We start from the raw sequence: 15,068 nt of genomic DNA, 5'->3' as shown, positions 1-15,068 counted from the left end.
ATCAATTTACAATCAAGTACCAACCAGGGAAACAGAATTCAAATGCAGAATTTTTTCCCAGGAAATTTGATGAAGGAAAAGACAGTCACATATATATATGTTTGTGAAAAAAATCTGCATTTATATATGTGTGTGTATGTGTGTATTAGGGGTGCACTGATAGAGATTTTGGGGGCCGATACCAATAGCCGATATTTAAGGAGGCATATCAGCCAGTACCGATCTGAAATCTGATATAGCTGCTATCAGGTGGTAAGTCTGGTGTGGTGGAAGGGGAGAGGGGAGGGAAGGGGCATGGGCATGGGTGGGGGGGGAGATCAATGCCCTCCAGGGTGAGGGAGGGGGCAGAGGCTGGCACTGCCCATGTGGGGCAAGGGGGAGGGCACAGGATGAAGGCACCACTTGTGGGGTGGAGGTGGCTCCCATTGCTTGCACCCTGGGAGGGTGGGAGCAGAAGGGCCCCCAGATCTGCACAGTGTGGGGCACACTGCAGCTGTGGGGGGGGAGCTGGAGCCAAGGTTACACGAATCTTCATTTCAGGGTAGTAGATTTTCTTTAGTTCTTTCATCATGTTATTGATAATACAAAGCAACTAGTATTAGAAGTACTAAATGATTACTGGCCCATTAAATGATGTGTCAAAAACATAAGAACATTAAGAAATGCCATTTACTGGGTCAGATCATGGATCAGTTAAGTCCAGCATCTTTATACAGTGGCAGAGAGCAGATACTGAGAGGGAGAGGGAGCAGGGTTTTCACATAATTCTCCACTGCATTCTCCTATCATTGCAGCTTCCAGCGTTCAGAGATTTAGGAAGTTATGATTCAGAAGTTACACTGTTATGTACTATATTCAGTACTTACCGATGGACCTTTTCTCCGAGAGGTGGATTGGGGCAGACTATCAGCCTCGATAATTTCTTGTGGCAATGAGTTCTATGAGTAAATTACTCACTGGCCACATCTACATGTGTCCTTAACTGCGAAATAGGCTAAATAGCTGTGGAGTAAAGCATCATGTATGACACCGTTAGGCCGCAGTAAACTAATTATTGCCACTGTAAGATAGTACTATCTTACATTGGGGTAATTAACTGCAACTAAATGTACATGTAGACATAGGCATAAATTGTTCCCACCAACAGGGGACCAGATTCCTGCCCAGCCAACAGGGGACCAGCCTGCTACCTAGCTGCACAGCTCCACATTTTCAGCACCCTTGTGTCCCAGCCAGCCCCTCCACTGCCTGACGCTGCCACCCAGAGCCCAGGGCTAACCCCCGATACTTCCTGCCAGTCTGAGTCTGTTCCACCCCAATTCAAATTGCTGTTGTCCTGGGTGTATGTGTAGATGCTGAGTCCAGGAGTCATTTACTCCAGCTCAAACTGCTTCACAGTTTATTGCTTTGAATTAATTGTACATGTAGATGCACCCACTGTGTTGAAAAGAACTTCCTTTTTCTAGTTTTAAACCTAATACCCAATACTTTCTTTCTGTGTCCCCTAGTTGTACTTTTGAGAGATAGAGACACAGTAAATAATAAATCCTTATTTAAATTCTCTGGCCCATTTAATGTTATTTAAAATCTCTGTCACTCCTGCTGTTCTTGGATATTAAGAAATAAAACCAAAAAGTAGCATTTTCTGGTTTTATATATAATTTCTTTTTACTTTTCAGCGCAACCCCCCCATTATGGTCAATGATCTGTTTGAAGATATCAAAGATGGGGTAATGCTGCTTGCTCTTTTGGAAGTTCTTTCCGGGCAGAAACTGGTAAGGATTTATTTCCCTTTTAAATTGAGATAAATTTGTTTTCCAAACTTCTCTCAGTACATTATTAGAGTAAATTGTTTTTTAATATTATTTTTGCATTGTAATAACACAAGGAACAGCAGGTGTGCATATGTTACAGTGAAAGGTAACTTCTTCCTGTGTGGTCAACCTGTTTAAACTATGGTAAATGGGACATCATGGAATGGCATTCTTTGCTTTAGTTTTGTTTTAATATTCTGAAAATATGCATACAATAAGTATCCTCTGCTGCTAGTTTTATCTTAATACTCAACAAAGGGTGATTATTTATACATCTGATTTTTTCCTATGTGTATTTCACTGGAGCCGGTGTTTTCTTTTAGGCTTAATCCTAACATTATCAGGATATAAATGCAACTTCATGGTAATAATTAATTTTAATAGAAGTAATTAAGGGAGAACAAGAAAACAAAACCCTTTCTGTTCTTCCAACAGAAGTCATTCTTGTTTAGTTATCTCTCAGACAGTGGTAGATAGTTAAAATTTCATTGGGTTTATTTCTCTGGTCCCCTCTACACCCCAGTTGAGGGGCTCCCAGCCATGGGGGTGCCCCATTCACCCTCAGGGCTGGAGAATCCTTGCTGTGGGGATCCCCTCCCCTCAGGGTTGCAGAGAAACCCTCAGGGCCAGAGGATCACTGCAGAGGCAATCCCCCTGCCCCATGAGTGTGGGAAGCCCCATACTCCAGAGTATCAGGGATCATTACAGCTGTGATCTCCTGAGTTTGGGGGTTTTGTGCAAACACCTGGACCCTGAGGATTGCAGCTTCTGTGATTCCCTGGGGCTCAGGGGTGTATGAAACCCCTGAACCCAGCAGATAGCAGCTGTAGCAATCCCTAGGGTTTGAGGGTTTCACATTGGACGTGGTGCAGTCCTGGGAGAGATCCTACTACACGAAATTAAAGCTCAATAGCAAACAGCTATAAAGTTAGTGCACATTTTGAGGTCTAACTTTATAGCTGGATGGAGGTTTTTATTGTGTAATAGTTACTTTGCACATTTAGCTCAATTAACTGGTTAATTGTGCAATACTTGTAACATGTAGAGGAGGCCTCAATTACTCTAGGATCCCTTTGCAGTCTGCCAGAGTAAAGGGCTCTAATTCACAGCCACTTGGAGGCTCCTCTCCACTCATAAATCTTTGTACAGTGGCTTGAGTGTAAATGAGAATCAGACTAATGTTGTAGCCACCTTGATAGTATGCATTAAAGAGGAATGAAGTTGAAACTTTAAATCCTTCAAACTAGTTTAAGGATCAGACTGCATCATCTTCAAGTAGTACGGTTCGACCTGGTTTCTGGCACTGTCTACAGATAAAATGTAGGGTAGATTTGCATGTTATGGTTTAACTAGAAGAGGACAGAGCTACAATTCCTCTTAAGATCACTGAAGGGCTCAGGAGCTCTGCCCTGTCCCGAGTGCAGAACAGTGCCTAAATGGCACAGTTGCCTTTCTCCTTGATGTTTTTTTCCTGTAGTCTACTTTTATAAAATATAAGGAGGTGATCTGGGTCTAAGTGGCATTCTGAACTTGATTATAAGAGGTTTAAAACAATTCAATTGTGGACCAAAACTACTTGGCGGTGTGACTTTAAGAATTTTGGTGGAGACTTCTGCTAGCTAAATTTTAAAAGCTATTTTGCCTGGGCTGAAATACATTAAATTTTCTCAGATTCTGTGTTCTCTGTTCTTCTTGCAAGGAAAGTCTCCCTCTTGTGGTAAAATATTAATGATACAAGAAAATAACTTTATCATTGTCTCTGTTGACATTGAAATTGATTAAATCAGAGACAAACTAATTCACCATATTTACTCAAATACAAGATGAGGTTTTACTTCCAGTTGGCATGGGGTAAAAAGCCCCATGTCCTATAATTACATACAAGGAAACCTCACTAAATACATTGTCTGTCATTAAATTGCTGCCAAAAGCAGCATTGAAGCTCAGCAATAGAAACGAACTGTGAAGTCAATTGAATACAGCCAATGCTGAATATGGCTATAAAACACATGGCCCATATTGGGTAAACATGCTGATGGAAACCTACCACAAGAATACATTACTGTAATCCATCTGAATAAGACATATGGTAGTGCCTATTAAGCACAACCCCCCTCATTGGCGACTCTTTCAAGTCATAGCACGCCATTGCATACATTTTTACTTCCTTTTCACTCCCACAGCTAAACTATGCCTTTCTTTTCCATTTCCAATCATTCATGTTTCTTCATCAACCTTGAATGCCTAGCAAGTGTCACAAACCAGGGCCCCAAGCATTCACCCAGAATCCCTTTGTCACCCCCTCTCTCAGGCACATGATTAGTGTGGCCCTGCCCTCTATGAGGTGAAGCAATTTGCCCTGTGCCCCATCTATTTATAAATTTTTGGAGAATCCCAGGACTTTTGACAAGAACACCCAGTTTCAGTCATGAGTGGGGGCTAATTAGCACATGGATCCTTTGTGGTGGGTATCTGGAGTACACACACAAACTGAGCAGTGCTGGGTTATGGGGTCACCATGGCTTTAAATGCTCCTGACTCTGGTGGGGCCCAGTCCAAGTACAGAGCAAATCAAGTCTGCTCTGACGTGCTGTAATTATAGCTCATTGGAGCAGCCTTGCTGCTCGTTTATAGGTGGTGTCCTCAGTGTCTACACATGTGCCCCTGTTATTGGCAGGTTGACCCCCCAGCCAGCCATGGCTGCTGCAACACGGCTAAATGAGCTACACTCTGGGCACACATGCAGAGGCAAACCCAAACTGCAGAGCAATAAGCTCCGCAGTTTATTGCTGCACTATAATGGTACATGTAGGTGCACCCATGGAGTACAGTACAGTGAGATAGGTACTGCACTAGAATGAAGAGGGTCCTGTGTCTGGTCTCTTGTCTCTAATGGATTTTATGTGACTTGCATTAAATATTCATGGGGTAAGTAACAGTGGTATGCCTTATGCTGTACCAGAAGAGGAGCAGAGCCAGAACCCAGGGCCATCTCCCTTCCAGGCCAGTACTCATCTCACTGAGCCATTCTCCTGACTTGGTCTTCTTCTGGTCCCCCTTGGCTTCCCACTTGGCCACACTGCAAGAGGAGGGTTGAAAGGTACTCTGGGAAATTCAAATTTGCTGATGACACTAAGATGTGGGGGGACGTGGGCACACTGGAAGGATGCAACAGGCTGCAATCAGACCTAGACAGGTTACAAGGGTGGGCAGATGAGAATAGGATGGGTTTCAACACAGACAAGTGCAAGGTGATGCACCTCGGGAGGAACAACTGGCACCATGCCTACAGGTTAGGGAACTCCCCTCTTGTCAGCATGGAGGTAGAAAAGGATCTTGGGGTCATCATTGACTCCAAGATAAACATGGGCCGGCAGTGTGGGGATGCAGTCAGGAAGGCCAACCGCACCTTGTCAAGCATCCACAGATGCATCTCGAGCAGGTCCAGGGAGGTGATCCTTCCCCTCTATGCGGCACTGGTCAGGCCGCAGCTGGAGTACTGCATCCAGTTCTGGGCGCCACACTTCAAGAGGGATGTCGACAGCACGTAGAGGGTCCAGAGGAGGGCCACTCGTATGATCAGGGGACAACAGGGCAGGCTGTACGAGGAGAGGCTGCGGGACCTGAACCTGTTCAGCCTCCAAAAGAGAAGGCTGAGGGGGGATGTTGTGGCCTGTTATAAACTAGTCAGGGGGGATCAGCAGGCATTGGGAGAGTCACTGTTCCCCCGAGCACTGCCAGGAGTGACCAGGAATAATGGTCACAAGCTGGCAGAGGGTAGGTTTAGGTTAGATATCAGGAGGCGCTACTTCATGGTCAGGGTGGCTAGGGTCTGGAACCAACTTCCAAGAGAAGTGGTGCAGGCTCCTACCCTGGGGGTTTTTAAGAGGAGGTTAGATGAACATCTTGCTGCAGTCGTTTGACCCCAGTACTCTTTCCTGCCATGGCAGGGGGTCGGACTAGATGATCTGCTCAGGTCCCTTCCGACCCTAGAAACTATGAAACTATGAAATGTCTAGTTCATGGTCTGTTGCTTAAGCACTATGGTGGCCAGTGGGAAATAAACCCCCTTAAACCTGTGTTTCTTATTCCCTGGGCACAAACTGCCTAGCTGGATAAGTGGTATTAGAGTGATGTTGTAGCCATGATATACCCAGAATTATAAGAGAGGCAAGAATTTCTGAGGGTGGGGTAAGCAGCAGGGGGGTGGGGGTGGATATTTTCTATTGGACCAGTTGCATGGTTGAAATCAAGTTCAACAAGCTTTTGAATGGAATACATTCTTCATCAGGTGTGAGCTGAGTTTGCCTTATAAAAGGTATTATCCCCAACAAATCTTTGTCTCTCTCGTAATTCTGGGTAGATCATGGCTCCAACATCACTCTAATACCACTTATCCAGCTAGGCAGTTAACACCTAGGAAAATAATGATGAAATAGGATGTAGTCCTAAGAAAGAATGTTATATCCCATAGATATTAGAAGTGGGATTTCAGCATTCATAGCAGGCCTTTGTTAAACCTGTTTGTGGTTTTCTGAATATGTATGAAAATTAAAATAGTAAATGGATCAGTAGTACCAAAATATGAACCACTTTTTGGGTGCACCCAATTTCACTGAGTTGTCCACAATAGGGTAATCTTTTGGCCAATACTCATGGATTCAAAGGACAATTTTTCAGATATGAAATTTCCCTTCAACTAACTTCCTTGATTTTCAGCTTGCATGATTGCTTTCATTTCACATAGGGGCATATAAAACTTCAGTGAACTCTTAATATTAACATCTCGAAGTATAATAATGGATGGAAAAGATAATATTTTAATAAGCTTGTGATCTGCGGCTGTATATGGTTGATGATAGCTTTGGATTTTAATATATAGTGCCTACATTTAAAGAAAGTTGTAAAAGTTGCCTCCATTTAGATCTGTATGCTTTGCATGCACAACAATCCTAATGCAAGTACAAAAGGAATATTTGTACTTGAGAATCAGGTTGTTCCACATGTACCAGTGCATTTATACTGATTACTTAATTTGTTTCTAAACATGATGGCATACATATGATGGTAATTTGCAGTATTTTTTTCTCTTTAAGCCTTGTGAGCAGGGACGTCAGCTAAAGAGAATTCATTGGGTGGCTAACATTGGCACAGCCCTTAAATTTTTGGAAGGCAGGCGGGTAAGTTAATGAACACTTATAAAAACAGTATGTTTCCCATTTTTTATTTATTTCTTGAAGCATGCTCTTTTTTCACTTAATTGTTGTAATCTTGAAAAGTCTCAGCTACATAGCCTCAAGTGTCTACATATTATGAGAAATCTGCAATAAAGGTATGAGTCAATAAAATCAAGCTTCAAGGTTTGAGCTTATAAACAATGCTTATGGTGAAGCATTTCATCTTTGCATTTTGAGCAGGTGTCAATGCACTCCTTATTTATTTTCTGCTCTTCCCTATTTGCTCAAAAGTCATATTTTCAATTCAGATAAAATTTCATCAACATTTGGAGCAAATATATATTTGGAAGAAGCCACTTGTTTTTAAATAGAATGAAAGATGCCCACATTTCATTAAATTCTATTTGCTAATATGTATTCCCACAAAGAATAGATGCAGGAACTGTTAGCATTCTGATTTTCTAATCCTTGAGAGAGATTAGTCCTGACTGATTCTGGAGAAATTAAGCAATTTTGCATTTTTAGTACCAGAAATATGTCAAAACAGTAACTAAAACTCAGAACATTCTTGGTGTGAGTACAAAATAAAAGCAGTCCTTTTTCATGTTCATGACTGGGTAATCTTCTTCCAACTCTACTATATTGACCTAGGTGTCTTGTTTGCATGTATTTTGGTGCTTGTCACGCTTGCGTTTTATTTTAATTTCTGTAATACCAGATTGGATCTGATGTATCTCATGTCTCTTACACCATACTATGAACCAGCAGCTATAAATTGCTTTTGTAATTTTTGGCATTCTTTCTCTTGCCCAGTGGCCTCTCTTATTTAATTACTTTTCAGTCAAACAAGAAATAGCCTTAGCAGATTCACGTATAAATAAATCAACTCAAGTTATTTTTTGACTCAGTCATGTTGGAAAACATATGATCCAGAAAAGAGCAAAAATATTCCCCCCCCCAAAATTCTGCTTTATCCTCTCATAGTGAAGCCTGTTAATGCAAATTGAGCTGCAGCAGTGACAAAGCCTATAAACTGAAGCCCAGACCCTATTTTCATCTCTAAGTCATTATTTCTTAACTTGTGGGTTGTGACCCAAAAGTGGGTCACAAAAATATATCACGGGTCATGAACAGTCTTTAAGAATAGATCATATTTTGCATACATTTTTTAAAAAATAGATGCTACTTGTGTTTCATCACTTGTTAATTCTGTGCATACTAATAAACGGGGATCTGGGTTTTCTGTTTGTCATGGAAAAACACAGATTATCTCCTTTAAAGAAGAAAAACATGGTCCAAGGAGGTGATACTCCCCCTCTATGCGGCACTGGTCAGGCCACAGCTAGAGTACTGCGTCCAGTTCTGGGCACCGCACTTCAAGAGACATGTGGACAAATTGGAGAGAGTCCAGAGGAGGGCCACTTGCATGATCAGAGGGCAGCAGGGCAGGCCCTATGAGGAGAGGCTACGGGACCTGAACCTGTTCAGCCTCCACAAGAGAAGGCTGAGGGGGGATCTAGTGGCCTGTTACAAACTAGTCAGAGGGGACCAGCAGGCATTGGGGGAGTCCCTGTTCCCCCGAGCACTACCAGGAGTGACTAGAAATAACGGTCACAAGCTGGCAGAGGGTAAATTCAGATTAGACATCAGGAGGTGCTACTTCACTGTCAGGGTGGCTAGGATCGGAAACCAACTTCCAAGCGAAGTGGTGCTGGCTCTTACCTTGGGGATCTTTAAGACAAGGCTAGACAATCACCTTGCTGGGGTCGTTTGACCCCAGTACTCTTTCTGACCCCAGTACTCTTTCCTGCCACGGGAGGGGGTTGGACTTGATGATCTGCTCAGGTCCCTTCTGACCTTACTAACTATGAAACTATGGGAAACCATGGGTTTCCCCTTACAGGCTGGCACGTTCTACCCCAGATGGGAGATGGGGTGAAAGGCAGCACAGGAGGCCTGAGGAGAGAGGCAGCAGCTGGATTGTGGCAGCAGGGTACAGCTGTGGCCTAGTTCATGAGCCACGGGTGACAGGAGGAGGTGAGGGCAGTGCAACCCCCCAGCCCTGGTCTATTACTTCTTGTACTGCTGGCAGCACAGCAGCCGACCATAGTGGTGGTGGCAGCAACAAGTCTTATCACCCCACTCTGCCTTCCCATGCCAGGTCCCACCTGCTGGGCCGTAGAGGTGGCTTCTGCCCATGTGAGTTCAGTCAGGCTGCAGTCCCGTGCCTGCAGTGGGTGCACAAATCTGAGAGACCATGTGCCCTCACCACCCCACACCTACCCCATGCACAGGGAGTCTAGGGTTTAGGGGCAACAGGTCAGGAGTGAGGGGCATCAGCAGGGCTGCGGGGGTAGGGGACTGTGGATTGGGAGTAAGGGACACAGGCAGGCTCAAGGAGCTGTTTGCTGCTTAAACTATTTCATAGATTTCATAGATTTCATAGACATTAGGGCTGGAAGGGACCTCGGGAGATCATCGAGTCCAGCCCCCTGCCCAAAGGGCAGGAAGTCAGCTGGGGTCATAGGATCCCAGCAAGATAAGCATCCAATTTACTCTTGAAGGTGTTCAATGTAGGTGCTTGAACCACCTCTGCTGGCAGACTGTTCCAGCCCTTGGGGGCTCGGACAGTAAAGAAATTCTTCCTTATGTCCAGCCTGAAACGGTCTTGCAGGAGTTTGTGACCGTTCAACCTCGTCATCCCTTAGGGCGCTCTGGTGAACAGACGTTCCCCCAGATCCTGGTGGTCACCCCTGATAAACTTATAGGTGGCCATCAGATCACTCCTGAGCCTGCGCTTTTCCAGGCTAAAGAGTCCCATGGTTCTCAGCCTGTCATCGTAAGGTCTGTTTTCCTGACCTCTGATCATGCGCGTGGCTCTCCTCTGGACTCTCTCAAGCTTCTCCACATCCTTTTTGAATTGTGGAGCCCAAAACTGGATGCAGTACTCCAGCTGCGGCCTCACCAAGGCCGAGTACAAGGGGAGAATGACGTCCCGGGATTTGCTCGAGAAGCATCTATGGATGCACGCCAGCATTTTGGTCGCTTTACTAGCCACAGCATCGCATTGCGGGCTCATGTTCATCTTGTGGTCAATGATGACCCCCAAGTCTTTTTCTTCTGTAGTGCTAGCCAACGTAGCCTATAAGGGTGCTGCAGGTTTTTCCTCCCAAGGTGGAGAACCTTGCATTTTTCGGTGTTAAACACCATCAGGTTCTCGTCTGCCCATTTGCTGAGCTTGTCCAGGTCAGCCTGGATCACCCGCCTATCTTCTGGCATGGATGCTTTGCCCCAAAGTTTGGTGTCATCGGCGAACTTGGCCAGTCCACTCCTGACTCCAGTGTCCACATCGTTAATGAAGATGTTGAACAGGATGGGTCCCAGGACAGAGCCTTGAGGGACCCCACTGGTCACAGGGCACCATGATGAGTGACTGCCATCAATCACAACCCTCTGGGTCTGACCACGAAGCCAATTTCCCAGCCAGTGGATTGTGGTGGAGCCAAGGCCACAACTGGGCAATTTGGCCAAGAGGTGATCATGGGATACCAGATCAAAAGCTTTTTTGAAGTCAAGATATATGACATCAATCTCTTCTCCCTTGTCCAGGTGATAGGTCACCTGGTCATAGAAGGAAATGAGATTGGTCAAACAAGACCTACCCGCAAGAAACCCGTGCTGGCTGTCCCTTAGAATGTTAACCTGGGCCAGTCCCTCAAGGATGGCCTCCTTAATAAACTTTTCTAAGATCTTCCCCAGGATAGAAGTCAGGCTAATGGGCCTGTAGTTAGCCAGATCCACTCTCCTCCCTTTCTTGAAGATCGGCACCACATTGGCCTTCTTCCAGTCTTCGGGCACTACACCACAGTAGGTCCGCTAGGTCTCTGGAGAGCCAGGGGGGCTGCTGTGCCTTCTTGCTGCCTTTCCTCCGTGTTGGAATAGATTTAGCTTGTGCACTGAGGATTGCTTCCTTGAGAAGCAACCACTCTTCTTGAACTCCCATCTCCCTGGGGTCATGGTCCCTGAGGGCCTGACCGACAAGCCTCTTGAGCTTGTCAAAGTCGGCTTTTCTGAAGTCAAGGACTTCTGTGTTGCTGACTGGCTTGCCAGCTTTACGGCAGATGGTGAAGGTGATCAGCTCGTGGTCACTGTCACCCAGCTTCCCATCGATCACTAGGTTGCCGATTCGGTCGTCCCCTGTAGCCAGTACCAGGTCGAGCAGCGCTTTGCCTCTCGTTGGCCCATAGACTTCTTGAGTCAAGTAGAGGTCATCCACACACAAGAGAAAGCTTTGCGCCCGCTCAGATTTAGCTGAGTGATCTTCCCATGAGATGTCTGGGTAATTGAAGTCACCCATGACAACCAAGGTCCTGGAGCAAGCGGCCTCAGTCAGTTCCCGGGCGAACTCCTGGTCAAGCTCGGGACTTTGAGTGGGAGGTCTGTAGTAGACTCCCACCGTTGTGTCCCCTGTGCCGAATTCCCCACGAATTTTTACCCAGAGGGTCTCTAGCTGTCCATGCCAGTCGCCAACATCAGCTTGCAGGGACATGTAGCTTTTCTTCACATAGAGAGCTACACCCCCGCCCCTTTTGTCAACATGATCCCTCCTGTACAGGGTATAGCCCTCTATACCCGTGGTCCAGTCATGGGTGGAGTCCCACCAGGTCTTCGTTATCCCAATGACATCATATTTCTTTGCACTGAGCAGGAGGACGAGCTCGTCCTGCTTGTTGCCCAGGCTCCTGGCATTAGTGTACAGGCAGGCAAGTGTGCCCCTGGGGGCTCTTGCCTTGCCCACAGATTGTGCCAGGGCTGGGGCAGGGGTGAGCTCCCTTAAGTGCCCCCTTAAGTGCCTTGGTCCGCTGGCTTTGCAAGGGCTGTTCAGCGGGCCAGCAGGGGCAGTAGTCCCCCCATCCCCCAGCGGGCTTAGTTTAGAGCCTGGTGGAGCAGGTCAGCCAGCCTGGCTGAGAAGAGCCTCCTCCCCAGGGGAGAGAGGTGGAGGCCATCTCTTACCAGCAGCTCGCTGCCTCTCTCTCCAAAGAGCAGGCTGTGGTCATGGAAGCCAAAGCCTTCCCGATAACACCAGCGCCGCAGTATTCGGTTCACCGCGTGGATCCTCCTCTCCCTCCTCAGCCCATAGCCCGAGACTGGGAGGATGGACGAAAACACCTGAGCTCCCAGACCCCTAAGCCCCACTCCCAACTCCCTGTAGCGCCTCATGACCTGGCTGGGGGTGCTCCGAGCCGTGTCATTGGTGCCCACATGAATAAGGAGCATGGGGTAGTGGTCTGTGGGCCGGAGGAGCTGCGGCATCCTCTCCGCAATGTCTCGGATGTGGGTCCCCGGGAAGCAGCAGACTTCCCGGGCTAAGGGGTCGGGGCGGCAGATTGCCCCCTTGGTCCCCCACAGGATGGAGTCTCCCACAACAAACACCTTTCGCTTTGTCTTGGGGAGAGCGGGGGAAGTAGCTGCGGTCGAGCCTGGGTTGCCTGCGGGAGCTGGCAACTGCGTGGGCTCTGCTGGGACTGCAAGAGGTGCGAACCTGTTGCTAAGCTCTGGCGGGGCAGGGGCCTTGGTGTGGCGGGCCTTGAGGCCCTTGACCACCTTGGTCCATGCCCCTGACTGGGCAGAGCGGGAGGTCCCAGAGTCCTCCTTAGTCATGGAGGGAGACGGAGCTCTCCCCTGTGGCTCCTGGGGGAGAAGGGCCTGGCAGTAGGAGTCTATCTCCTGCTCACAGTCCCTGATGGCATGCAGTCTCTGGACTGTGGCCTGGAGCTCCTCCAGCTGGCGCGCCAGAGACCCCAGTAGGGAGCAGACCCCACAAGGGGAGGTGGCCATGCTCCCGGGCCCCAGAGCCTGAAAAAGGGACAGGCAGCCCCCGCAGCCAAGAGCCAGGGGCTCCGTCTGCGTGGATCCCGGAACCATGGGCCCCGTCTGGGTGGCCGTCTCTGAGGTGCCCAGTGGAGGGGCCGTAGAGCCCGAGGGGACCCTCGGGGTGTGGCGCGTGCCCCCCAGGGAGAGAGGTGTGAAGGAGGGGGTACTCACCAGTCCCCCTCCTGTAGGGCAGGGCCCCCCAAATCCCGGGCAGGGCTCCCCTGGTCTGAGAAGCCAGCGTTCCCCGACGGCAGGCCCACTGCGCATGCGCGTAGTTTAAAAGGGCCCACCAATCAGGGGGGGGAAAAAAAAAACCACACTCAGGTAGGCTCTGGAGTGGTGAGAGACGCGCAGGTGAAGCCCGCTGCACCCCCACTCCCCCGGAGCCCCCCAGACAAACCTGGGTCAGGACTGACAATTGATGTTTACAAATGGGTGCTGTTATAAAAAAGGTTGAGAACCACTAATTTAAGTGGTACCTCAGAACCTAAGCATGATTCTATTCATGAATGACAAGTGCTTCTGGAGGCTGGGGTAGGTGGGGCATGGTGACTGCCCTCAGGCAGCGGCAGCAGCGGCAGGGGTGGTGGGGGTGTGGTAGTAACGGTGGTGGTGTCAGTGGTGGGGTGCGGGTGGTGAGCGCTGACCAGCAATCATCTGCAGACACTGCTGGCAGCAGCAGCCAGCGGCAATTGGGGACTGCCCGCAGACACTGCTGGTGGTGTCAGCAGCGAAGGTGGGGGGTGGGGGTGAGTGGCAACTGCCCACAGGTGCCACTGGCAGCATTGGTGGTGCTTCTGTCAGGGGTGCACCACTAATCTCAGGGGGTGCACGTGCACCCATGTGCACCCCCTATGCATTGTCAATGATTCTACTTGTTTTAAGTCCTTGAAAAAAAATAACGGAAAAAATAGATGTGTTAATTCAAGAAGTGGGTGAGTTCACCTTCTCCTTGTTGCATTTTTGTGGCTTAGTTTTAAGGCTAAGGAGGGTTACAAAGGATGATCCATTAAAAGTTTTCCAAGGACTTGAGCAGAGTAGATTATGATTGCCTTAGAGGCCTGAATGCTCCAGTGTACACTGAAGCTGTCTGTCTTAGTTGGATTTTGGCATCTAAAAAGGAAGACTAAAATGAGGGGAATAGACACACCAGGATTCAGGAAGTCAGGCCCCACTATTCTCTTGCCTCTAAGAGGCCTACAAAATCTTTAGCAGCAACCTAAAGCAATCTCATGTAACTGTTTTCACTATATTCAGCAGCCTCCAACAAAAATTCCTGTGATTTTTATTACAGAGGGATTGATAAAGCATCTTTAAGCTGTGTCAAGACATACAGGACGTGTCCACACATGCAGGCACGTGCACTTGCAGCAGTGGCACAAATTTTGTGCTGGAGATTTGTGCCTTAGCACATGTGCTTGAACATGCATTTCTGTGTGGGGCAAATTGTGCCACCTGGGGAAAACTGACATTGTCCAGCTCCTTCCAGGTCTTCAGCCAGGGGGAGCTAGAGGCTGGGGTCAGTGCAGATTTAAAAAACACTGCTATGGAAAATAGCTCAAGGATACTTGCCCTTAGGAGCTTTTGAGGCCTGGCCAGTTGGGCTAGGGACAGACATTCAAAAAACTGGAGCCTGAAATTGATTTAACCTTTGCAGATTAGTTTAACTTGCCCAGGCTGAACCACTTTGTAACAGGACAAACATTTGCTCTCAACTGAGAGGCAATGCAGGCATATGCCTGCAGTTGCTCATGCCAGGAGCTGGAGGACACTATAGCAGACCTTCAGTTGTAGGGAAGCTGTGCTGGTGGGCCGTGACCAATCTGGGCTGAACTCGCCAGGGAGGGGTTTAATTCCCCCTCTCTATCCCATTGTTGCCCTCTCACAGGCCAACTCTCAGGATCTCAGTACTGCTCTGTTAGACAGGTGGGTATGACACAATTGCACATATACAAACACACCAATCAATTAGATACCTACACACGCACACACAAACACATACTCCCAGCTCAGGCACATATACATGCAAACCAGCCTAGGCACATGCATACCTATCACCAATCACATCACATTACACACTAAACATTAGACAAAAATCAATTGTCAATACCCGCACACTCAGTACACATACACAGATCACTAATTCGTATATCATGCACACAATGATATATATATATATATCTATATACACACACACACACAC

At 47.6% G+C, this 15,068-nt stretch overlaps 1 protein-coding gene across 1 annotated transcript in view; it reads left to right on the top strand.

Moving 5' to 3' along the window:
• The window catches only part of SYNE1 (spectrin repeat containing nuclear envelope protein 1), a 515,591-nt gene that overhangs the window by 128,268 nt on the left and 372,255 nt on the right, over positions 1 to 15,068 (top strand). The window contains exons 3-4 of the mRNA XM_090041573.1: positions 1,680 to 1,775; positions 6,911 to 6,994. Of these exons, the coding sequence (XP_089897699.1) occupies positions 1,680 to 1,775; positions 6,911 to 6,994 (180 nt within the window). The remainder of the gene's footprint in view (positions 1 to 1,679; positions 1,776 to 6,910; positions 6,995 to 15,068) is intronic.

The sequence above is a fragment of the Crocodylus siamensis genome, chromosome 1 (genome assembly GCF_052110815.1).
Source record: "Crocodylus siamensis isolate JL-2025a chromosome 1, ASM5211081v1, whole genome shotgun sequence".
Lineage (NCBI taxonomy): Eukaryota > Metazoa > Chordata > Crocodylia > Crocodylidae > Crocodylus > Crocodylus siamensis.
The sequence above is the reverse complement of the archived record's forward strand: the minus strand, read 5'-3'. Positions and strand labels throughout refer to the sequence as shown.